The sequence below is a fragment of the Acinonyx jubatus genome, chromosome C1 (assembly GCF_027475565.1).
Source record: "Acinonyx jubatus isolate Ajub_Pintada_27869175 chromosome C1, VMU_Ajub_asm_v1.0, whole genome shotgun sequence".
In the NCBI taxonomy this organism is placed as follows: Eukaryota; Metazoa; Chordata; class Mammalia; order Carnivora; family Felidae; genus Acinonyx; species Acinonyx jubatus.
Window position 1 is genome coordinate 91,632,620 of NC_069381.1, and position 23,686 is coordinate 91,656,305.

At 43.9% G+C, this 23,686-nt stretch overlaps 1 protein-coding gene across 1 annotated transcript; it reads left to right on the forward strand.

Annotated features, from left to right (window-relative positions):
• Positions 1-1,965: 1,965 nt before the first annotated feature.
• On the forward strand, positions 1,966-23,574 carry SARS1 (seryl-tRNA synthetase 1). Its single transcript, XM_027058428.2, has 11 exons — positions 1,966-2,101; positions 8,923-8,993; positions 13,850-13,927; positions 15,156-15,314; positions 16,286-16,429; positions 17,196-17,351; positions 20,187-20,408; positions 20,966-21,095; positions 21,365-21,522; positions 22,674-22,803; positions 23,145-23,574. Exons 1-11 carry the CDS (start codon positions 1,966-1,968, stop codon positions 23,300-23,302), a joined length of 1,542 nt encoding a protein of 513 aa, XP_026914229.1. The 3' UTR covers positions 23,303-23,574.
• The last annotated feature ends 112 nt before the right edge of the window (positions 23,575-23,686 follow it).

The window sequence follows — 23,686 nt, forward strand, 5'->3', positions numbered from 1 at the left end:
AATAGCAGCTGCATATATCTGATTAGTAAGAAGGGAGAGTGAATTTTTAAAAATCATGTTTTTTAGACAAACATTTCAAAACAGGGGGGACAAGGTGATGAAAAGGTTAGGAATTATTAGGCTAGCAGTTAGCTAAGATTCACCTCCAGCTTTAAAAATGCTATGATTCTAAGCTGATGAAGTATGCTATTATGTTAATGTGTTATATTTATCAGGTAACAGCATTTTAAAGGAAGATGGCTGTGATATAACAAGACTAATGGTGAAAATTCCTAAGGAAATTTGAAGAGGACAGAATTTTTTTTAAAAATTAAGCTTATTTATTTCAAGAGAGACAGAGAGAGCAAGTGAGGGGCAGAGAGAGAGGGAGAGAAAGAATGCCAAGCAGGCTCCACACTATCAACACAGAGCCGGAAGTGGGGCTCAAACTCATGAACCATGAGATCATGACCTGAGCCGAAACCAAGAGTCAGAGGTTTAACTGGCTAAGCTACCCAGGCACCCCTGAAGAAGAGAGAATTTTAAGGTCATCCTTCCAATTATACTCATTGGATTGGCCCACTGGACCTCCTCCCCGAGGCCTGAGCCCCAGTGCAGGCTTAGGAACGCCCATCACCATCCTGAAACTTAGTAAACAAAACAACACACTTTGGCAGTGACTTCACTGACATAGAAGCAGTCAGCCCCTATCAGACCTTGCCCTCAGAAGGTTTCAGGGAATCTAACACTTGGATGACTGTTTTCTTACATGTTTTCTTCAGAGACTGCAGGTTCCTACATGTCCTTTACACTGGTTTTGAATCTAGCATCCTAGGCAAACTGAACCTAGAGAGGCAAACCCAGACAACCCTCTTATTCAAGCCTCCCTCCAGATCTCTACTTGTCAGCTTCACCACTGTCTTTAGCCCTACACTGTATCTAAGTTGGCTTGGCAGACACTTACTGGGAAGCAGGGAGAGCAATGCCATATCTTCATCACAGAAGCCCATGCACATGCCATAAGACCAAGGAGGTCTTAGCATAGTCAGCTGGTGGGGCATTGGGGCAGTGGGGCTCTAAAGTCTCTGTAGAGGATGGGGTGAACAGACCATCTATTCCCAAATCCTCCAAATAATCTCTTGTTACCAGGAGGGCTTTTTGATAACTTTGGCTCCAATCAGCAACCACAATATTTCACTGTAAAGGCCTTTACATTATTAAAATGAAAATATGGTGAAATCTTTGTTCAAGGACCCACTTTGTGACTTCAACACCTTGTACTGCCTTCATATCTGCTAAATACTTTCCTCTTTGTTAGAGTCTCTTCATGTCTCTCAACTATTTCAACTGCACTTTTCCAATCCTGTGATCCTAAAGGTTGGTAACAGGACAATATGGTTTATTCAATAATCCGGTTAGGAAAGGTATCCTAGCAGGAAAGCAGGAATCTCCTGTTACCAACCTTCAGGACTTTAACATGAGACTAAAACAGAGACTAAAATATGTAACCATAGTCTTGTCACAAGATGGAGAAGAGAACAGAAATTCAGGGAGACGGTCCAGTCTTAGGAACCATCCTTGCAAGACAAAAACTGGCATCTATTGGAAGCTCCAGCTTCCGGAAGCCAGAGACCATATTGGCAGGCCTCTGCCTACACTGAGATATGCCCTTTAACATGAGGAAACTGAGGCACTCGCTTTTATGGGACAACCAGAGACCCTACAATCAGCGCTGGGACAGACAGGGACAAAGCCCATGAACCAGACCAGACCTGCGCACGACCTGAAAAGCCCACGCCCAAACACTCCACCTTCCTATCCGCGGCCCAGTCTCCGACACAGCTTCTTCCGGCCGAGAGGGGGCGCCTGCGCCCTCCGGCCGCGCCTGCGCGGGGAGGGCGGGTCAGCGCGCCGGCGCAGTGCGGCGGTCAGTGGTTGCGGTGATACGTTCTTCACGTCCCATAGTGTGGCCCGAGAGCAGGAAAGATGGTGCTGGATCTGGATTTGTTTCGGGTAGATAAAGGAGGGGACCCAGCCCTCATCCGAGAGACGCAGGAGAAGCGCTTCAAGGACCCGGGACTAGTAGATCAGCTGGTGAAGGCAGACGGCGAGTGGCGACGATGTAAGTACCAGGACGCTCAGGGTGTCCCACGGTTCTAATACCAACTTCATCTCTCTGATCTCGTTACCGCTCCTGAGACCACAGCTTCTGCCCCTCGTCAGTCCCCTCCCTGGTTGCGGTGACTCCGAGGCTCTCACTATCCCCTAAAACGCACGGGGCGAGCCGGGACCGTCCCACCATTTCCCTCCGCCCGGGTGGTGGGAGCTGCCTTCCATGCGTGCTCTGTGCGGCTCTCTGGTCGTCTGGGGAGGAGCATGGCGCGTGCGCATCAAGAGCTGTCAAGTCTTCCTGCGGCAAGGGTAGCCAGAAGAAAGCTAGAGCGGGAGGTTTGGGGTGGGAAGGTCCCCTTTCCTAACACCTGTCTTTGGTCGCTTTAGGTCCCTTTCTCATCTTCCGTAAGCCCCGAGTGGTGTCCCTCTAATTTGATAGGATCTAAGGCTCCAGCCTGAGACTGAGTCACGGTTGCAGCGTAATAGTTTCAGTCCACCCATATTGGAAGTATTTTGAGACTTAGGCAGCCGCTCCTGGCTAAAAACAAAGATCTCCGAGCTTTGGGGAAGGTCATCCCTCTGACCTGCAGGCATACCTGTAAGAATCGAGGAAAGACTTTTCCGTAGTTGACCGGACATGGGGAGAGAAGCGAGGTGAGGCAAGAACAAGCTTGTAACTATTAAGGCTGTTTAATTGTGATACGTGCAAGTTTTCCGGAAAAGACGTTAGCAGAGTTGGTCTAGAACCTGGAACTGATCCGGGCATCTTTCGTGAAGCTAAATAAAACCAGAGAACCCTCTGCCTATCAACCTCTGCCTGGATTAACTGGAGTAGTCACTGATTGGCCGGAAGCTGTCAAGCACATGTGACTCTTTTTTTTTTTTTTTTTTTTTTTGTCTGATGCAATAGGTCTGCAACCAGCTGAGGGCCAGGTTTTATGACAGCACGCTGCAAAGGCACTTGCTATCCAAAAATGTGGTGGATTTCTATTAGGAAAATTGATTTTCCTAAATTTATCAGGGTATAGGGTAGGAAAAGAGTATTTAATTAATTCCTGTTGTCTGCTAATTCTGTAGTCTCATTCATTCTAATGTGGTATTTGACTGTGAGATCCCACCACCGATTCACATGTAAATCTGAATTTTTAAGTTGCAATGGAATTAAATGGAAGAAAAAAACTAGACTGGACACTTTTACTGAATCAGAAGTCAGACGTATCAGATTTTGTGTCAGCCGTTAAAGACTTTGAATGTGTTAGTCTCTTGTCTATAACATGCACATTCACAGGAAATTCTGTCCCTTACATGATGAGTGGATATGTGGTAAAGGGATGAGTTCTTTGGGGACAAGGTTGTTTTATTCACCTGTATGTCCTAGTAGCTAGGGTATACATATACATACAGGATATACATATACACATGTATACATTTAATCCCAGTACCTAGCACTGTACCTGGTTCTTAGCAAGGGTTTGACAAAGGTTTATTGAATTCACAAATAGTTTCTTTGTTCAGGCCACTATGCCCTTCTGTATGAAAAACAGTTTATGTAGTTTATTTTCAACATGCCTGTTGATTTGATTCTTTTCTACCCGACATCCCTTCCTAATACTTTCTTTGCAGCCAAAAGTTCATGATGTTTCCCAAGTCACTGGCTGCCCAAGTTGGACATCAACAGATCTTACATCGAGGTTCTTTTACGTCTGAACCTCAGACCAGAGGTTGGGGTTCTTTTGTTATTGGCTGCAACAAGGACTTGTAACCCAGAGCCACATTAAAAACCCAGATCATGTTCCCTGAATGAGGACACAGCAGGCTTCACAAGTATACCTATTTGTCTGCCTGTAGACTTGCAAGACTTGCCACGAGGGCTTTGTGTGGAACATAGATGTCTGATACAACTTGGAGTCATAGTGTCACATCAGAGTTGACCACAACTCTTCTAACTCCAAGGATTCAAACTACGATTTCTTCTTTTTAATAAAGAGTAATATGGCAAGGACACATTTGGACATCTGATGAGCATTTGTCTCGACTATTTCCAAAGCAACTATATTTCAGTGTATCTTGAAATCTGCTACTAATTACAGGAATTCTATCTAGCCTGTGCACTCCTGCACGAGATTTCTCTTTACCAACTGTTGAAGTTATTTCCACTTAACCCTACTGCACATGCCTTAAGCCAGGTCCTTCTCATTGGGAGAACTTTCTAACTGCTTTCAGCTTCACCCCAGAGTCACCTAGTGCAGGGCCACATCCAGAACATGTAATCTTTTTGTAGTTTAAATCTAATCATTTTACATCCAGATTTAAGTCTTGCAGTGACATTCTTACCTTAAAGCAGCGCTGTCTGATGGAAATATAATGTGAGCCACATGTGTGATTGTAAATTTTCTGGTAGTCACTTAAAAAGGGAAAGAAAAACAAGAAATTAAAATTTTTTAAAATTTTATTTTGGAGAGAGAGTGTGCGCAAACAGGGAAGAGGAGCAGTGGGGAAAGAGAGAATCTTAAGCAGACTCCACACTCAGCACGGAGCCGGGCACAGGGCTCCATCCCATGACCCTGGGATCGTGACCTGAGCCAAAATCAAGAATTGGTCACTCAACCGAGCCATCCAGGCGCCCTAGGAAATTAATTTTAGCAAGATATTAAATTATCCAATATATAAAAAATTAATGTTCAACATGTGATCAGTATAAAAACTGAGATATTTTACATCCTTTTTCTTTTTCACAAGTCTTCAGAATCCGATGTATATTTAACATGTACAGTATATCTCAATTTGGGCTTGCCATGTTTCGTATCCTCAGTAGCCTCAGGTAGCTAGCGGCTACCATATCAGACAGTGTTGCCCTAAAGCATAAAAATGCAAATTACTTAACATAATTTACAAAGCTCCACATGTCTTCCTAGCCTCATCTTCTGTCACTCTCCAACATATGCCCTCCACTCTTTGTTCTAGCCTTGTTATGCTACCTGTATGCTCTTTCACACACCTGTGATTGTTGCCTCTTCTTGGAATATTCCTTACCAGGCTGCTGCCCCCACTTCCATCAGCCCTCTTTGCTAAACCAACTCTGTTCCCATAGCACTACCTCATTTGTTGAGTGTTCTCTGTATCTCATGTATCTTGCTGTGGCGTTTACACTATTTTGATATACAACCTTTCTAAGCTTATTTTTATTGAGATGTAATATATTCAGTAAAGTATGCAAATTTTAATGTGCAGCTTAATAGGTTTTATAAATCTGTATACCTGTGTAACCACCATCCAGATCAAGATCAAAGACATTCGCAGCATCCCAGCAGTCTCTCTCGTGCCCCTTCCAAAAATACCAGTATTCTGCCCTCTGTCACCATAAATTAATTTTGCCTGATTTTGGACTTAATATAAATGGGTTTACATAGCATATACACTTTTGTATGTGCCTTCTTTCTCTCAAAATTATGCCTATAAGATTGTTCCATCTTTTCATGTGGAGCAGTGGTTGGTTCTTTTTCATTGTTGTACAGTACTCCCTTATGTAAATATACCAATCATCATATAAATACTCCAATCAGTTCTACTGATGGCCATTTGGATTACTACCGATTTAAGGGTGTTATGAATAAGGTGCTATGAACATTGTTTTGTGTGTCTCTTGGTAGACATAAGCACTCATTTCTGTTAGGTATATGCCCCTGAGTAGAGTTGCTGAATCATGAGGTAGGGACATGTTTAGAGATAGTAGATATTACCAAATAGTTATCCAAAGTAGTCATAGCAGTGAACACTCCCACTAGCAAAAGAAGAGTTCTAGTTGTTCTACATTCTTGCCCTTAGTATTGGCAGTCTTTTTAATTTTAGCCATTCTGGTGGATTTGTAGTGGTATCTCATTGTGGTTTTAATATGAATTTTCCTGATGACTAAAGATATTGAGCACCTGTTCATAAACCTCTTAGTACTTGGATAGCCTATCTTAAGAAGTGTCTGTTCAAGGATGTTGACCAATTATTATTTGTTTGTCTTTTTCTTATTGATTTGTAGGAATTCTTTATCCATTCTGGATATAAGACCTTGTCAGATGTATGTATTGCACATATTTTCTCCCAGTTTGTGACTTGCCTCTCACTCTTTCAGTCATTTAATGAATAGAAATTAATTTTTATGAAGTCTAGTTTATTGATCTCTTGTTTATAGTTTATGCTTCCTGTGTTCTTTTTAGGAAGTTTTTTCATATCCCAAGTTCCTGAAGAGTTTCTCCAATATTTTTTCTAGAAGTTGTATTACCTTGCCTTTCACATTTAGATGGATGATTCATCTCACATTGGTTTTGGTGTATGATGTGAGATAGAGATCAAGTTCATTTTTCCCATGCAGCAAGCTAGGAATAGAAGGAACTACTTTAATCTGATAATAGGTATTTATCAAAAAGCCTATAGCTAATGTTCTTAATGATGAAGTACTGAATGCTTCTCCCCTGAGGTTGGGAACAAGACAAAGATATCTGCTATCACCACTTCTAATCCACATCATGCTAGAGGTTCTAGACAAGGCAAGGTTCTAGACAAGGCAAGAAAAAGAAATAAAGGATTGGAATAGAATGTGATGACAGATGGTAACTAGATTTACTGTGGTAATCATTTTGCAGTGTATACAAGTATCAAATCATTATGTTGTACATGTAACTAATGTAAGATATGTCAATTATACCTCAGTAAAAAAGAGAATTAAAGTGGTCATTTTTTGCAGATAACTTGATTGTGTATGCAGCATCTAAACTATTAGAATTAAATTTAGCAAGATCACTGTATGTAATGTACAGAATCAATGATATTTCTTTTTTTTTTAATTTTTAAAAACATTTTTTTATGTTGGGGTGCCTGGCTCAGTCAGCTGAGCGTCGGACTTCGGCTCAGGTCATGATCTCACCACTTGTGAGTTCAAGCCCCACGTTGGGCCAGATCTGTGCTGACAGCTCAGATGCTGGAGCCTGCTTCAGATTCTGTGTCGCCCTCTCTCTGCCCCTCCCCTGCTCACGCTCTGTCTCTCTCTCTCTCTCAAAAATAGACACAGGATCCAAAGAGGCTGCAGGCTCTGAGCTGTCAGCACAGAGCCCAATGCAGGGCTTGAACTCATGGACCATGAGATCATGACCTGAGCCGAAGCCGGATGTTTAACCGATTGAGCCACCCAGGCGCCCCAATGATATTTCTAGATACAAATAATAATTAAAAAGCACTGATATCTAGAATACTTTTAATAAATGATGTTCAAGATCCCTGCACTGAAAACTACAAAACATTCCTGAGAAATTAAAGATAATGAAGGGATATGCTATATTCATTGATTGAAACATTCAGCATTGTTATATTATTTTTAATTGTCTTTTCTTTCTTTTCAACACCTAGCATGATATTTTCTTTTATATTGCCAGCACTTAACATAGGGCCTTGCAAATAGGGACTAAATAAAAATTTTAAAACCTTTTTATGTCAAAATAGTTACAGATTCACAGGGAGTTGCAAAAATAGTATAAGAAGGTCCTGTGTACCCTTCACCCAGTTTTCCTCAATGACGACATCTAGCATAGCTGGTACAATATTAAAGCCAAGAAATTGACATTGCCACAATTCACAGACCTTATTCAGATTTCACCAGTTTTACATGCACTTTGTGTGTGTGTGTGTGTGTGTGTGTGTGGTTCTATGTGACTTTATCCCATGTGTAAGTTTGTATAACAACTGCCACACTCAGGACAGAACGGTTCCATCACCACAGAGACCCTCTCACTGCCCCTTTGTAGTCCATTCTGTTTTCCCCTCTCCCCTCCAACCCTGGTGACCAGTCTTCTGTTCCTATCTCTCTAATCAATATAAGTGAATGAGAAAGTAGTTACATCATTTTGTGCTGAAGTTTATTAGTTCAAGTTCAGCAAAACCTTAGAAAATAGCTGCCTAGGTGCTGTCTCATTTCTAGTCATCATTTCACCTATCAAAAACTTGATTTTTGCTGTATTGCTACTCAGGCTTAGATTCAAGTGGTCCAACTTTTGCTAATTAGACTAATGAACCACAATACTGACATGCTAATTTGGGCCACAGTACCCCTATAGGCTGATTAGAGCACTGTCTTCCCCAAAAGAAACTAAAGTATAAGAAACTTACTCTCAGGGCACTTGGGTGGCTCAGTCTGTTGAGCATCCGACTTCGGCTCAGGTCGTGATCTCATGGTTCGTGAGTTTGAGCCCTGCATTGGGCTCTGCGCTGACAGCTCAGAGCCTGGAGCCTGCTTTGGATTCCGTCTCCCTCTCTCTCTGCCCCTCCCATGCTCACACTCTGTCTCTCTCTGTCTCAAAAATAAATAAACATTAAAAAAAAAAAATTTAAGAAACTTACTCTCAAGGCTGCAGGTGAGATTTATGTCAGAGCAAAGGGAATAACATTAACCATTTCTGGCACAAGTTCATGGGACTAGAAACAAGACTGCCCTCTTTCTAGAGTCTAGCGCATATCACATAGTTTCTTTAAGTGGATTTTAAGATAATTGAGCAAGTTATAGTTACTTGAGTTTTTTCCAGGTTTCTCAGATGTGTTATTCTACTGTGACATTATCCAGCTTGTGATACTTTATAATTTCAGTCCCAGAAGGGACTTTTCCTAGTCATCAAATGCTGAGGTAATCCTATTGTCACCACTACATGCCAACTAAATTGGGGGCTCTAAAGCTGTAAGATTTCACAGCTTCATGAGATCCTTTAGCTCTGCGTAAAGGTCCATGATTAAGAGAGGGGGATGTTTTAATTATGTGCATGTCTTTGGTATATTCTTGGATTCTTTCTTCTTCAGGCCGATTTCGGGCAGACAACTTGAACAAGCTGAAGAACCTATGCAGCAAGACAATTGGGGAGAAAATGAAGGTGAGAGAATGGTAACAGCCTTGAGAACTTGAGCAGAGGGGTTTCATCTTGCTCTTGGTTAACCCTCATGTAGTGTCTAACTTAGTACCTAATTCTAGGAGGTACTTAATTCTTAGTACCTAATTCTAGGAGATACTGAATTTCTTACCAGGGGAAAATATTTTAAAAATAAAAGAAGGAAGTGGGGAAGGGAACTAAGAGGCACCTTCAGGGAAAGGTGAGTCCATCTTCTGTCTTCAGATATGTCTTAGTCCTTTCAGGCTGCTATAACAGAGTACCATAGATTGGGCGCCTTAAAAACAAGGGAAGTTTATTTCTCACAGTTCTGGAGACTAGTAAGTCCAAGATCAAGGAGCTGGCAGATTCCATGTTGGTGAGGACCCGCTTCCTGGTTCATAGGCAGGCCTCTTATTGTATCCTCACATGATAGAAAAGAGCTCTCTGGGGTCTCTTATAAGGAGAGCACTAATCTCTTTGATGAGGGCTTTGCCTTCATGGTCTAATTTACTCTGAAAGACCCCACTTCCAAATACCATCACACAGGATTAGGTTTCAACATAGAGATTTTGGGAGGACACAGACATTCAGTCTGCAGCAAGATAAGATTCTTGCCACATTGCTCATTTGTTGTCTATTTTGTTCTTTTTTTTTTTTTTACTTTTTTAATGCATTTTAATTCATTTTTGAGAGACAGAGTGTGAGTGGGGGAGGGGCAGAGAGAGAGAGGGAGACACAACATCTTAGTCAGGCTTCAGGCTCTGAGCTATCAGCACAGAGCCCGATGCAGGGCTCGAACCCACGGACTGCAAAATCATGCATGACCCAAGCCGAAGTCAGACGCCCAACTGACTGAGCCACCCAGGCGCCCCATTGTCTATTTTGTTCTTATAATAAGAATATAAATTCCACCAGTAATCTTGTCCACTTATTTCTTGTTTTTTAAGTTTTTTTTAATGTTTATTTTTTAGAGAGAGAGACAGAGTCAGAGCGTGGGTGGGGGAGGGGCAGAGAATGGGAGACACAGAAACCAAAGCAGGCTCCAGGCTCTGAGCTGTTAGCACAGAGCCCAATATGGGGCTCGAACTCACGAACCGCTAGATCATGACCTGAGCTGAAGTCGGCTGCCTAACCGACTGGGCCACCCAGGCGCCCCTTGTCCAGTTATTTCTTAAGCTCAACCTACAATGCCAGGAAGGTTTTCTTATGGTGGACTTGAGATTCTTTGTCTCAGTGTCATCGTGGTGTTTAATGAAAAGAGCACAGATAAGGAGTTCAGATCCTGGATTGCTAGCTGTATGGCTTCAGCCAAGTACACTTCTGAGCTTCGGTTTTCTCATCTGTGAAATGTCAGTGTTAACATTCACCTACAGAACAGAACTGGAAGAACTAAAGTTTTTAAATGTGGAGAACCTGGTACAATGCCTACAACATTGTAGTTCTTCAGCAAGTGCAAGTAACAACAGAGGGCAAGTAGTTACTGGTTTTCATCCAAAAACTCTTTCCTTGCTTGGAGAATGTTAAGTTTCAGCTTGGGCTTGCTTTGGTATCCAGAATAGTTGATGTTTTTAATCTTTCTTCAGAAATATCCTCGGGGCACCTGGGTGGCTCATCGATTGAATGTCCAACTTCGGCTCAGGTCATGATCTCACAGTTTGTGCAGTCAAGTCCCACGTCGGGCTCTGTGCTGACAGCTCAGAGCCTAGAGCCTGCTTCGGATTCTATGTCTCCCTCTCTCTCTGCCCCTCTCCTGCTGGTGCTTGTGCACTCTCTCTCTCTCTCTCTCAAAAATAAATAAATAAATAAATAAATAAATAAATAAATAAATAAATAATCTTTTATAAATTTAAAAAAAGAATGAAAGAATTACTCATTTAAAAAAAAGTCCTCTTATCCCCTTAATCGTTTTTAAAAAATTTTCTTGAAGTTTTGTTATATTTATTTTAAAAAAATTTTTTAATGTTTATTTTTGAGAGAGAGACCAAGCCTGAGCAGGGGAGGGTCAGAAAGAGAGGGAGACATAGAATCTGAAGCAGGCTCCAGGCTTTGAGCTGTCAGCACAGAGCCTGACCCAGGGCTTGAACCCACAAACTGTGAGATCATAACCTGAGCTGAAGTCGGATGCTTAACCAGTTGAGCCACCCATGTGCCCCAGAATGTTTTCTTTTCTTTTTGAGAGAAAGGGAGATAGAGCATAAATGGGGGAGGGGCAGAGAAAGAGGGAGACACAGAATCCGAAGCAGGCTCCAGGCTCCAAGCTGCCAGCACAGAGCCCGATGCAGAGCTCAAACTCACAGACTGTGAGATTGTGACCTGAGTTGTTGGTTAAGTGTCTGACTTAACCAACTGAGCCACCCAAGCGCCACATCCCCTTAATCATATTTAAAAAACATATTAAATGCTCCCTAAAATCTGTCTCATTTTTAAGTTGTAAACCTCTAAACTAAACCAAAACATGAAATTTTGGAACCTGAGCTAGTAAAGAGCATAACAAAAAGAGTTCTTCCAGATTCTAGCACCTTACACTTCGTGATAATCTGAATCCTTCTCTCTAACAGTATCTTGTTACACTTTCAGCTTGTGACTGGCTGTGGAAATTGGTATCAATGATCATATAGTTTTCTTCCTTTGGGACTCATGATGCTTAATCATTTGCATGTCAGAGGCCCCATAATTATGCTAATTCCAGTGTATGCTCCTGTCTGTATTCTTTGGGGCGTATATATAGTGTCAGCCAAGTATTATCCTAGCAAGAAGATGGAAGTATTTTCATTTGCAGTGGCATTCTTAGATCCCTTTACTGTAGTCCCGCAACGAGTGTTCTCCCTTACTGTCCATTAGAATGGTCTTAGGGCTTTAATTTGTATAGTGCTGGAAAGTATTGAAAAACCTTTTGTGTACATCTCATTTTGGTTTTGAAATTTGCTGCAAACCTAGAGTATAGGGTAAGAGAATAGGCTTAGGAAATTAAGGGGCTTTCCTCAAATCACATCGTAAGTTAGTTCCAGGCCCAGAACTTGAACTCGGAACTTGAATTTGCTACCCAGAGGAATTATCAGATAGCAAGGAGCCTCAGCCTATCTTGGCTACTCGATATGGAAAACCTTGAGATTTGAGGCCATTTTTTCCTACCTCAGTAGTCTATGCTTGTACTTAACAAAACTCATTCTGGTATTTTCAGACTTTTGCTGCTTTTTTTTTTTTTTTTTTTTTTAATGTTTATTTTTGAGAGAGAGACAAAGTGGGAATGGGGCAGGGACAGAGAGAGGGAGACACAGAATCCAAAGCAGGCTCCAGGCTCTGAGCTGTCAGCATAGAGCCGGATGCAGGGCTCAAACCCACAGGCTGCAAGATCGTGACCTGAGCTGAAGTTGGACACTTAACCGACTGAGCCACCCAGGCGCCCCTGGACTTTAGCCACTTTTTAAGATGAGTTTGCTTGAGTCACTGAAGGATGTGAGTTATGGTTAGCATCCTGGCTTTTCACTTTGGTGTATGTGATTGTGTAATAAATCTAAAGGATTTCTATGCTTTACCCTCGAAAGATTTGGTTCTTTCTTATGACTCAGTTTTGTGCAGTGGTATATGAGGTTGTATAAATGTAATTGCTTATTGTTTTATGTATAGAATTTAAAGAAATCTTTAGGATATTGTACATGATTTGTAGTTGTAAAACAGGCTCTGAATCTCACCTTGTTTTTGTGCAAGTTTTGCTGAGGTTTTACATATCCTGTTATAATGGCCTTTGATAATTTTCTTTAACTCCTTTTTTTTTTTTAATTTTTTTTAATGTTTATTTATTTTTGAGAGAGAGAGTGTGAGCCCGGGAGAGGCAGAGAGAGAGGGAGACACAGAATCCGAAGCAGGCTCCAGGCTCCGAGCTGTCAGCACAGAGCCCAACGGGGCTCGAACCCATGAACTATGAGATCATAACCTGAGCCAAAGTCAGACGCTCAACCGACTGGTCCACCCAGGTGCCCCTAGCTCTTTTTTTTTTTTAAGTTTATTTATGTATTTTGAGAGACAGAGAGTGAGCGGGGGAGGGGCCGAGAGAGGGAGAGAGAATCCAGTGCAGGCTCTGCACTGTCAGTGTGGAGCCAGATGCAGGGCTCAAACTCGAATCAAGAGATTATGACCTGAGCCAAAACCAAGAGTCAGACACTTAACTGACTGAGCCACCCAGGTGTCCCATACTGCTTTTCATTTGGGAAGAGTTTGACTCCTAAAATGATTTTCTTCATGGCTCTGGGCAAGGATTGGAAACGATTTGGCAGACTATCATAAAGAACAGGAGAAGAGAAACCAGAGAGGAGAAAACCTAGCCCTGGGCACATTCTGCCGTTTTGCCACACTGCATTGATTGCTTTAAACTTAGTTCCAGATTTGGTGACTTTTTTCCTTAAAAATTTTGTTTTCCTTGGCATCCTAATATTCTATCATCACATCCATTTTTTCCCTTTACCCCCGGTGCTCAACGCTGGGATTGTTCTTAGCAAGTTGACCAGAATTCACAAATTCACACCCAGGCACCTGCCCCACCACTGAGCAATGGTATGAGCATTTTCACACATTCTTGGTGTCCATAACCCCTCATGTCCAGGGCAGACATTCTTCTTACGTTCCTGTTGGTGTCAGCCCTCTGACCCCGATGGGTTAATTGATCTGGCGAGGATCAAAAAGCTAGAGAGTGGTAGAATAAGGACTTGAAACTTTGATTTCTCACTTCCAGTTTACTAAATTTTCCTCTTATGTGTTGCAGCTTTTAGATTAGTTTATATACTAATTTGGTGTGCGCTTCTAAAACTATGTCAAAATTTTTCTTTCATTTAATATATTGTTTTGTTTTGTTGTCCCTGCAGAAAAAAGAGCCAGTGGGGGATGAGTCCATTCCAGAGGATGCATTAAATCTTGATGACCTCACTGCAGACACTTTAGCTGTAAGTTATTGTCCTTTCCTTTTCTAGGCTGGATTTCTGTTCTTTCATTGTAACTTTATTCCCAGACAAGCAAGTGCTCACACTCTGCCCCACATAGCACTGTGCACCGTTGAATGTGTGCAGCGGGAAGTGGCCCCGTCCGCTCTTGTTGTACTCTCCACCTGAGTGTTTGTTACATCGCAGAGATGGAGACAGATGGAATGGAAAAGTTGAGAGTAGGAAGAAGAGAAAAAAGGAATTGAGCTATGTTTGGTTTATAGAACCTGTTTTCACAAAGTCCAGGAATTTTTCAGTCTGCTGGAATTCGCTAAATATTCCCAACAGTGAACCTAGGGGAGTAATTTTCAAGTTTTTTAGTCATCGAACCTTTTCTTAAAACCTGTAACACAAAAGCATAGCAAGGGAATAAATACACAAAAGCAGAGTTGCTGCACTTGAAGGGCTAGGTTGGGGGTGCTATTCCTGTCCAGGCCAACCTGCTAAGGGCTCCCCAGCCCCAAGAAATCAGTTTGAAACACTTGGAAGAAGGAATACAAAATAAGCTTAAGACAGGGTCTCTTGCTCCTAACAAATTTATAATCTTTCTAGGGAACAGTTAAATGTAGTATGTAAGAGTGCTAAGTTGTTTTAATTAGGAATATTAGAAGGTACAAGTTGTTTTTTTTTTTTAATGTTTGTTTATTTGAGAGAGAGAGACAGAGACAGAGACAGATCGTGAGCAGGGGGAGGGGCAGAGGGAGAGGGAGACAGAATTTGAAGCAGGCTCTGGGATCTGAGCTGTCAGCACAGAGCCCGAAGCAGGCTTGAACTCATAAACTGTGAGATCATGACCTGAGCTGAAGTCAGACACTCAACCCACTGAGCCACTCAGGCACCCCTAGAAAGTACAGGTTAAGGGAAAGAGCTGTTACAAGAGCTACAATATTAAAACCCCTGAGATATATTGGAATGAGAAGAATGGCCAGAATTTATCCATCGCTGCCTTAGGTACCCCAAAAGAAAATGCCAAAGAGTTTTTAAGGGCAAGATTGTGTGTGTGTGTGTGTGTGTGTGTGTGTGTGTGTGTGTGTGTGTGAGATAAACTGGTTCTTTGAACGCCTTCATTGTTAATTTTTAAAATGCTGTCACAAGGATTGTCATTAGAGCACAATAGGGCAGCAGAATCTTATTCCTGCTGTATCCTTGACCTGCTGTGGCCTGAGTACTGGCCTGGCCTGTTCATCTACAGAACCTGAAAGTCTCACAAATCAAAAAAGTCCGGCTCCTCATTGATGAAGCCATCCTAAAATGTGATGCGGAGCGGGTAAAGTTGGAGGCAGAGCGGTTTGAGAACCTCCGAGAGATAGGGAACCTTCTGCATCCCTCTGTGCCCATCAGCAATGACGAGGTAGGTGTGGGTGTCACAGCAGGCGGCTGCCTCCACTGCTCGCCTCTGTTGGGGATGGGGCGGGGCGGGAGGAGGACAGGGAAATGCTGGCACTCTCTGTATAATATGCCTTGTGTCAGAAGCTGGCTTTTTGTAAAATTCACTCTGCCCACCAATTGAGAATTGAAAGAGTCAGATCCTTGTCTGATCGGGAAGTAGCAGAGACAGCAGGTAGGAGGAGACTCCTGGCACAGAAATCTCTTCTAAATCGGGCTGCTGTCCTCCACTGCGTGTTGCCCGTGGTAGCAGCGGGTCCTGTGGGAGGGATCTGCTAAATCAACCTCACCCCTCACCCACACCCTGCTGAGAAGCTGCAGGTTGAAGGGAAATCTGCATGATAAAAGTTTCCTGCTGAGTGGGAGCTTCCCCAGCACAAAGCTGCTCTGAGCCCAGCCTTTGTTCCCTGACACCCCAGCCGTGGCTAGGCCCATCTGTGCCTCTTTCATTCATTCCCTGGTGAACGAGTGTTAAACTCACTGCTGCCTGGGGTGGGAGACTCGGGAGGTCAGGGCCCTGAGCCCGCCCTCGTGTGGCCCCAGGACCAATGAGAACCTGGAAAAAAAAAATCTACATTCTCCTCTGCACCCCAGGCAATGCTGATTGGGGGGGAGGGGGTTGTCCTGTTGCGGATTTTCTAGGAGTCCTTTAAAAGGGTAAAAAAATGTGAGAAAAAGACCTCTTAGAAATTCATGATTTCAGTTCCATGGCTATAATTGCTTCTAGGAATTTGTGAATTATTATTTCTCTATTGAGCACAGATTCTCTAGCAAATTCCCTTCCCTATTTTCTGTACACAATGACCAAAGCCTAGTGTTTGAGTTCAGCAGTAGTTTCACAAAGCTCTAGGTTGTTCTTAGAATGGGGTGTGGAAAGGTGGAGGTTGCGGGGTTCAGTGATTGTGCATCTTTCTCTCCTGTTCTTGTTTTCCTTAGGATGCAGACAACAAAGTCGAGAGGATCTGGGGTGACTGTACGGTCAGGAAGAAGTACTCTCACGTGGACCTGGTGGTGATGGTAGATGGCTTTGAAGGCGAAAAGGGGGCTGTGGTGGCTGGAAGTCGAGGGTACTTCCTGAAGGTAAGAGTCAGGAACCCATAGCGATGGGATTATAAAAAAGGAGCTAAAAACAATATGTGCAGAAAACATAACCTACTTAAAGAAGCCCACAAATCCAGCACTTGTTCTTGCCTTTCTTCTGCACACTTACTGGCAGTAGATGCAGTTCTCTTTCTGAGCCAGGAAAGTGCTTATCAGGATCCCCTAGAACAAAAGCCACGAAGTGACCCTCTGTTATGAATATATGTTGCACTGACTGAATCACAACAGTTTGCTTTTAAGGAGCTTAGTGTACTTGGACCAGCAGACAACAAAGTTGAGCCCAAGTCAATGAGTGCTGGGGTGTGAATAAGCCCAGAGGACTATGAGAACAGGTAGGTAGAGGCAACAAACCCAGAGTAGTTGGGACAGAGGGCAGATAAATTCAGGGAAGACTTCCAGAGGAACATGGGGAAATAATTTTGGAGATACTGTACATATATACACACACATAAACATGCTCTCCATACACACATGAGTCCAGTGTCGTGAGAGTTACTGCAAGAAAGTCCTCCTGTGCACCCTGGACAAAGAATCCTTTTTGCCTCGCTTTGTTTCTCCTTACAGTGTGCCTAGATGATGTGCTGGGCATTGATGTTAAGAAGGAATCTCTTGGGTCAACTGTTGGGGTTCATGGTCTTTGCTGGCCTCCTGTGTGTTCCCAGTTGCCTCTGAGTGTTAAGTTCTAGCAGATAAACATGATGGCGATAGAACCCAATCACACAGTGCCGTGTCTCTGCTCCTTTAGGGGGTCCTGGTATTCCTGGAACAGGCGCTCATCCAGTATGCCCTTCGCACTTTGGGGAGTCGGGGCTACACTCCCATTTATACTCCCTTTTTCATGAGGAAGGAGGTCATGCAGGAAGTGGCACAGCTCAGCCAGTTTGACGAAGAACTGTATAAGGTGAGTAAGCCTGGGGCAGTGTGGCAGAATGCCTTAAGTTACAACGTTTAACTTCAAAGATACAGAGCAGTGCTGACCAGTAGAACTTGCTGCGATGATGGAAATATTCTGTATCATGGCTGTTGAGCACTTAAAATGTGGCTAGTACAATTTTAATCTTTGTTAAATTTTACCTTAAATAGCTACATGTGTCTAGTGGCTACCATACTGGACAGTGCATTCATAGAGTCTATATTATCTTTCCCCAGATAATCTGTATGATTTATCTAAATTGAGCATACTTTAATACCATGGGCTTTGAAAAGAAGCACATTTTTGAGTGCTTGGGACAAAAGAAAATTATAGAAGTGGCTGATCTTCCTGTATCCTCCTACTCCTAGCCCCAGACTAGTTGCTTCTGGAGGGTGAGACATATTTTCCTTGGGATGGATGTGGCTTCCGGGTTGTGCCTCTTTCCCAATCATGGACCATCTCAGGGAGAGCCAGAGCTATTCACGTTGAGAGTCAGAGGGTCGTTCTGATGAGCTGACTCCAACACCAGCTGTGGCACCCGCAGTCTGCCTAGCATGTAGAATTTCTAGAGTGTCTCTGCTAACAGCTGCCCCTCACAGCATAGTCCACTTTTCACTTGTCCCCCGTCCTCCTTCTGTGAGAAGGGGGCCACTTTGCTCCTACTGGGAAGGAGGTAGACAATGCTCTTGGGCTCGCTTGACTTATCTTAGGTAGAGAGAGGAGTTGAATAGTTAGAACTTCTTCCCACTGGGTCCTATTGATGACTTCTAGTTAGGCTTTCATTCAAGATGCATTGGGAAGCAAAATGTTTTCTAAACTCTGATCATTAGTGTAACCTTGATGTCCTGCCTCTCTTCTCTTTCTTTCTTTTAATTTTTTTAAATTAAAATTTTTTACAGGTTTATTTTTGATAACGTGTGCACACACACAGGTTGGGAAGGACCAGAATGGGGGGTGGGAACGGAGGATGCGAAGCCCGCTCTGTGCCGACATCAGAGAGCCCAATGCGGGGCCCGAACTCACAAACTATGAGTTTGTGACCTGAGTGGAAGTCGGACACTTAACTCAGGAGCCCCTTCCCTTTCTTTCTTTCTTTCTTTTAATGAGGAGAGGAATGTGTTCATGTATCAGCTGAAACCGGTTTTCTCTTTTCTTTTTTTCCTTATCTCAACCCCAAGATTGGATAATCACTAACAGAGCTTTAGAAGGATGCCCTTCAGGTAACACCAGGGAGAAGCTTATACGGAGGATTATGAGAGGCACACTAGGTGGCAAGTGCCCTTTATGTTTCCTGCATTCTCCCTCCCTCTCTTTTCCGGATGCTTCTTGGATCTATATACAGGGAGAGTCACGGGTCTCAGTAGTGAGAGTCTGGGCTGGCACTTCTTGCCTAATAACCTCAGTGTGTGAATTCTCTGGAGCAGCGTTGTCCAGTAGAACTCTCTGCAGTGATGGGAATGTTCTGTATCTACTATCCAGTTTGGCAGCACCAGCCACATGTGGCCATCAAACACTTGAAATGTGGCTAGTGCAAGCCAAGGAACTAAATTTTAATTTAATTAATTAATTTTTTTTTAATTTTTTTTAATGTTTATTTCTGAGACAGAGAGAGACAGAGCATGAGTGGGGGAGGGGCAGAGAGAGAGGGGGACACAGAATCCGAAGCAGGCCCCAGGCTCTGAGCTGTCAGCACAGAGCCCGACTCGGGGCTCGAACTCACAGACTGCGAGATCATGACCTGAGCCAAAGCCGGACGCTCAACCAACTGAGCCACCCAGGCGCCCCAAAATTTTAATTTAATTTAAAGAGCCATTGGTGGCTAGTGGCTATACTGTATTAGACTGCATAGCTCTGGAGTTTTTCTACGTTGTATGTGGGTAGCCTCATAAGAGGCTAAATTCCCATGGTCAAGTAGCAACGTAGTCTTCCGGGTCCCCCAGCACTAACCCAGAGGAAGTTTCCTCCCTCCTTTTTTTAAAATTAAAATAATACTACATGACAAAGTTTGGAAATGATGGGGAGAAATCATCATCTTTCCCAATTCCTAATACAACAGTTGACATTTTTAATATCCTTTTGGGGGCTTTTTTCATACATCTATCATTTTCCACTACTTCTAATCACAATGTATATAGATTGCCTCAGCATTACATCAAAATCATTTTTCAGTGTTACTTCGTGGTCTTCATAACCATCATTTTTTAATGGTTACATAATATTACATGGCTGTGATGTAGGATTGTTGGCTCTTCCCTTGTTGAAATATTTAGGGGGGGGCTTCCTTTTTTGCCATCATTAAGTCATGTTACAATGAACTTTGCCCTGTTTCTACCTTTTTTTCTTCTGCGTTACTTTCTTCAGCTGAACACCAAAGTGATTCTTCAAGGAGAATAATCCTAGACTAACTCACAAGCACCCCGAAAGCAGAGCCCGGGTCTCCTTTTGCCCAGCAGTGGCAAACTTGGCACTTCGTAAACACCTAACAAACATTTGGCAAGTGGATTCATTTATATTGCTGCCAGCACAGCCAACCGTCATTGGCCACTGTACGTTATTCATAAAGGTCTCACTTATTAGATAGATAACAAAATATTATCAGAATATCTTACCTCCTTTTAATTTTTGCATTTCTTTGATCTCTGCTAGGGATCCCCTTTTGGAGTGACCTGTTCCCTCTTTTGTCTTTTTAGCTTCCCCTGCTCACTTCCAGGCAGGGATTGAAGTCAGTTCTCCCCATCCCATCACTCAAATCTTCCCTGTGGTTTCTTCTAGCTGAGGTCCTCAGCCCTCACTCTTAACTAATAGAGGTCCCTCCTCCTACAGGTGATTGGCAAAGGCAGTGAAAAGTCAGATGACAACTCCTATGATGAGAAATACCTGATTGCCACATCAGAGCAGCCTATAGCTGCTCTGCACCGGGACGAGTGGCTGCGGCCCGAGGATCTGCCAATCAAGTATGCCGGCCTGTCCACCTGCTTTCGCCAGGAGGTGGGCTCCCATGGCCGAGACACCCGCGGCATCTTTCGAGTCCATCAGTTTGAGAAGGTGAGTGGTCAGGTCAGGGTGAGGAGTAGGACCCTTCTTCCATGCATCTCTCCGGGGTGGTTAGAGGAGAGGCACGATCTATGTTACTCGGACCCACCCCAGCTTCGCTCTTCTCTCTCGCCGCGTACATCTGTTTCTGCCTAAGAAGCACGTGCTGGAGTGGCTGTGAGCACAGACTCTGGAACCAGGCTGCCTGAGTCCCAGCGCCAGCTCCAACACTTAGCAGCTGTGTAACCTTGAACAAATTGCTTCTCCTCTCTGTGCTCAGTTTTCTCCTCTGCAAAAGGAGGATAATAATAGCACGTCCCTCATTAGGCCTGCGGTGAGGATTCAACTATTTGATGGGATAAAGTACTTAGAACAGTACCTGGCTTGCACAGGACAAGAGCTCCACGTAGCATTTGTTCTTGCGGCCCCAGTCCAATCCAGCGCCAACCTCATGTTGGGCCCCAGCCTCACCTGACTCCCAGGGGTGTGGGAAGAGGTCTTCACTGCAAAGATATCTCCCGCTTCAGCCCTGTCCTGTCGTCACGGTCTCCTTGGGTCCTCCTCTGCAGATTGAACAGTTTGTCTACTCGTCACCACACGACAACAAGTCATGGGAGATGTTTGAAGAGATGATTGCTACCGCAGAGGACTTCTACCAGTCTTTGGGGATCCCTTACCACATTGTGAATATTGTCTCAGGTATCAGCATCCCTTTCCCGCGTCGCACAAACACCACCCTCACCAGCAGGGCTGCCACACAGAGCAAAATAGCTCACGATCCAATTAATTGCTACATTAATTAAAACATCACACTCTTATCACTTGGGAGTGTTTGGTGATAAGAATATCTGGGCGTGATTTCACTTCTGGGGAGAGGATGTAAATTAAGGAATTCTGCAGGTTTGCTAAAGGTCAGTCTTGTGAAATCCCATCCCTCCTTCATGAATTCTAGGGGTTTTCCCTTACAGGTTCTTTGAATCATGCTGCCAGTAAGAAGCTTGACCTGGAGGCCTGGTTTCCGGGCTCCGGAGCCTTCCGTGAGTTAGTCTCCTGTTCTAACTGCACAGACTATCAGGCTCGCCGGCTCCGAATCCGATACGGGCAAACCAAGAAGATGATGGACAAGGTAAACAGCCCCTGGGGAGGCAGGAAATAGGGCCCTTGTGCAGAATAGGTCCATCTTATTTCTCAGTCCTTGGAGTATGTTCTATCCCAGCATCATAGGAAAATCTGAGCTTCTCAGTCTAGACCAAAAAGGGAACCTGAAAGTGACTTCTACTGAATCAGGACTGAGTCTATGTATGTATGTATGTATGTATGTATGTATTTTTTTAAGTTTATTTATTTTGAGAGAGAGAGAGAGAGAGAGAGAGTGTGTGTGTGTGTGTGTGTATGTGTGCGCGTGCATGGGAGAGGGGCAGAGAGAAGGAGAAGAGAGAATCCCAAGCAGTCTCCATGCTGTCAGTGCAGAGCCTGATGTGGAGCTCAGTCTCCTGAAACAGAACTGTGAGATCATGACCTGAGCTGAGATCAATAATCAGACCCAACTACCCAACCACCCAGGCGTCCCAGGACTGAGTCCTTTAAAAAAAATTTTTTTTTAATGTTTTTTTTTTGAGAGAGAGAGAGACAGCAGGGGAGAGGCAGATAGGGAGACACAGAATCTGAAGCAGGCTCCAGGCTCTGTACTGTCAGCACAGGGCCCGACACGGGGCTCAAACCCACAAACACTGTGAGATCATGGCCTAAGCAAGGTCAGATGCTTAACCAACTGAGCCGCCCAGGTGCCCTGAGTCCTTTTAGATAGAAACCTGAATCTAGCTCTATTCTACAAGGTAATTCTAGCTTTTCTCTTTTGGACTTTGTTTTCTGTGACTCCAGATAAAGGATAATTGCCATTTGTCTATAGAAAACAAGTTGAAGGTAGTGTCTTCCCTCTCACCAAAGAAGGTCTGGGTTTGTAGGCTTATCTCTTCAAACCCAATTCTCAGGCCCTAATGTTTTCCAAGTCTTGAAGGGACTTGAAAGGGGTAAAAGGGAGAGGCCCCTTGTTAGTTTCCTCCTCCCCCTAAAGGGCCTGGCTCTCCTCCATTTGCTGGGGCCTACCACTTGTCGCTCATGGAGACCTAAGGAATCTTAATTCAAATCCAGAAAAAGATCAATAATGATTTTGATTTGGAAATCTACAGTTGGGAAGTCTGGCTGAGTGGGTGGTTCCTGGTCATGAGTAAGACCAGGCTGAGTTTCGTGTTCCCTGTGGGGACCCTGTCTTCACAGGTAGAGTTTGTCCACATGCTCAATGCCACGATGTGCGCCACCACTCGCACCATCTGCGCCATCCTGGAGAACTACCAGACAGAGAAGGGCATTGTTGTGCCTGAGAAATTGAAGGAGTTCATGCCGCCAGGTAAAACTCCCTGCCCGGCCATCTTCCTTCTCTTCTGTCTTCATACTCTTCTGCATGGCAAGCCCCTTTCAGAATGTACCAGCTTTTCTTGTTCCCAAACTCTGCCTATCCTCTGGTGCTAGGCGTTACAGGGGGCAAAGTTGAAAGAGTAGCCAGTACAGGTATGACATTCAAGTGCAGCTAAAATTCAGACTGGGGAAGAAAAGAATTAATGAAACCAGTTGCCATCGTGGGTGCCCTTTTGTTCATAGGGATCATTGTCTTGTGGAACTCTCCCCAGAGGTCCGTGGGCTTTGACTCCTGAGATACGATAGGTTATTTGATTGGCTCTCTTCTTCCAGGTCTCCAAGAACTGATCCCTTTTGTGAAGCCTGCCCCCATTGACCAGGAGCCATCAAAGAAGCAGAAGAAGCAGCATGAGGGCAGCAAAAAGAAAGGGGCAGCAAGAGATGTCCCCCTAGAAAGCCAGCTGCAGAACATGGAGGTCACTGATTCTTGAACATTCCTTCCTCCCGGTTTGTCAGGCTTTCGTTTTTGTCAGCTGGGATCTCAGAACCTGCCCACGGGCAGGGAAGCCAAGCACCCACTCGTCCCCGCCCCATCTGACTGCATTGCTAAAAGGGGATCAGTCTGCCGTGTACAACACAATGTTCCTGTCTCTTTGCATGGGCATAGGATCCAATCACTGATGACTGATGAAACCATGTAATAAAGCATCTCTGGGGAAGGCTAGGACTATTCCACAGTCTTCTGCCCAGGGCTCGAACCCTGTCTCTGACAGTTGTCCCTGGAACCACACTTCTGCTTTTCCTTCTAAAGAAGGCTGTTCCATTTAGCAAGTCAGACAACCTTTGAGAAGGTAGGTGAAGGCAGGGGTAGATTA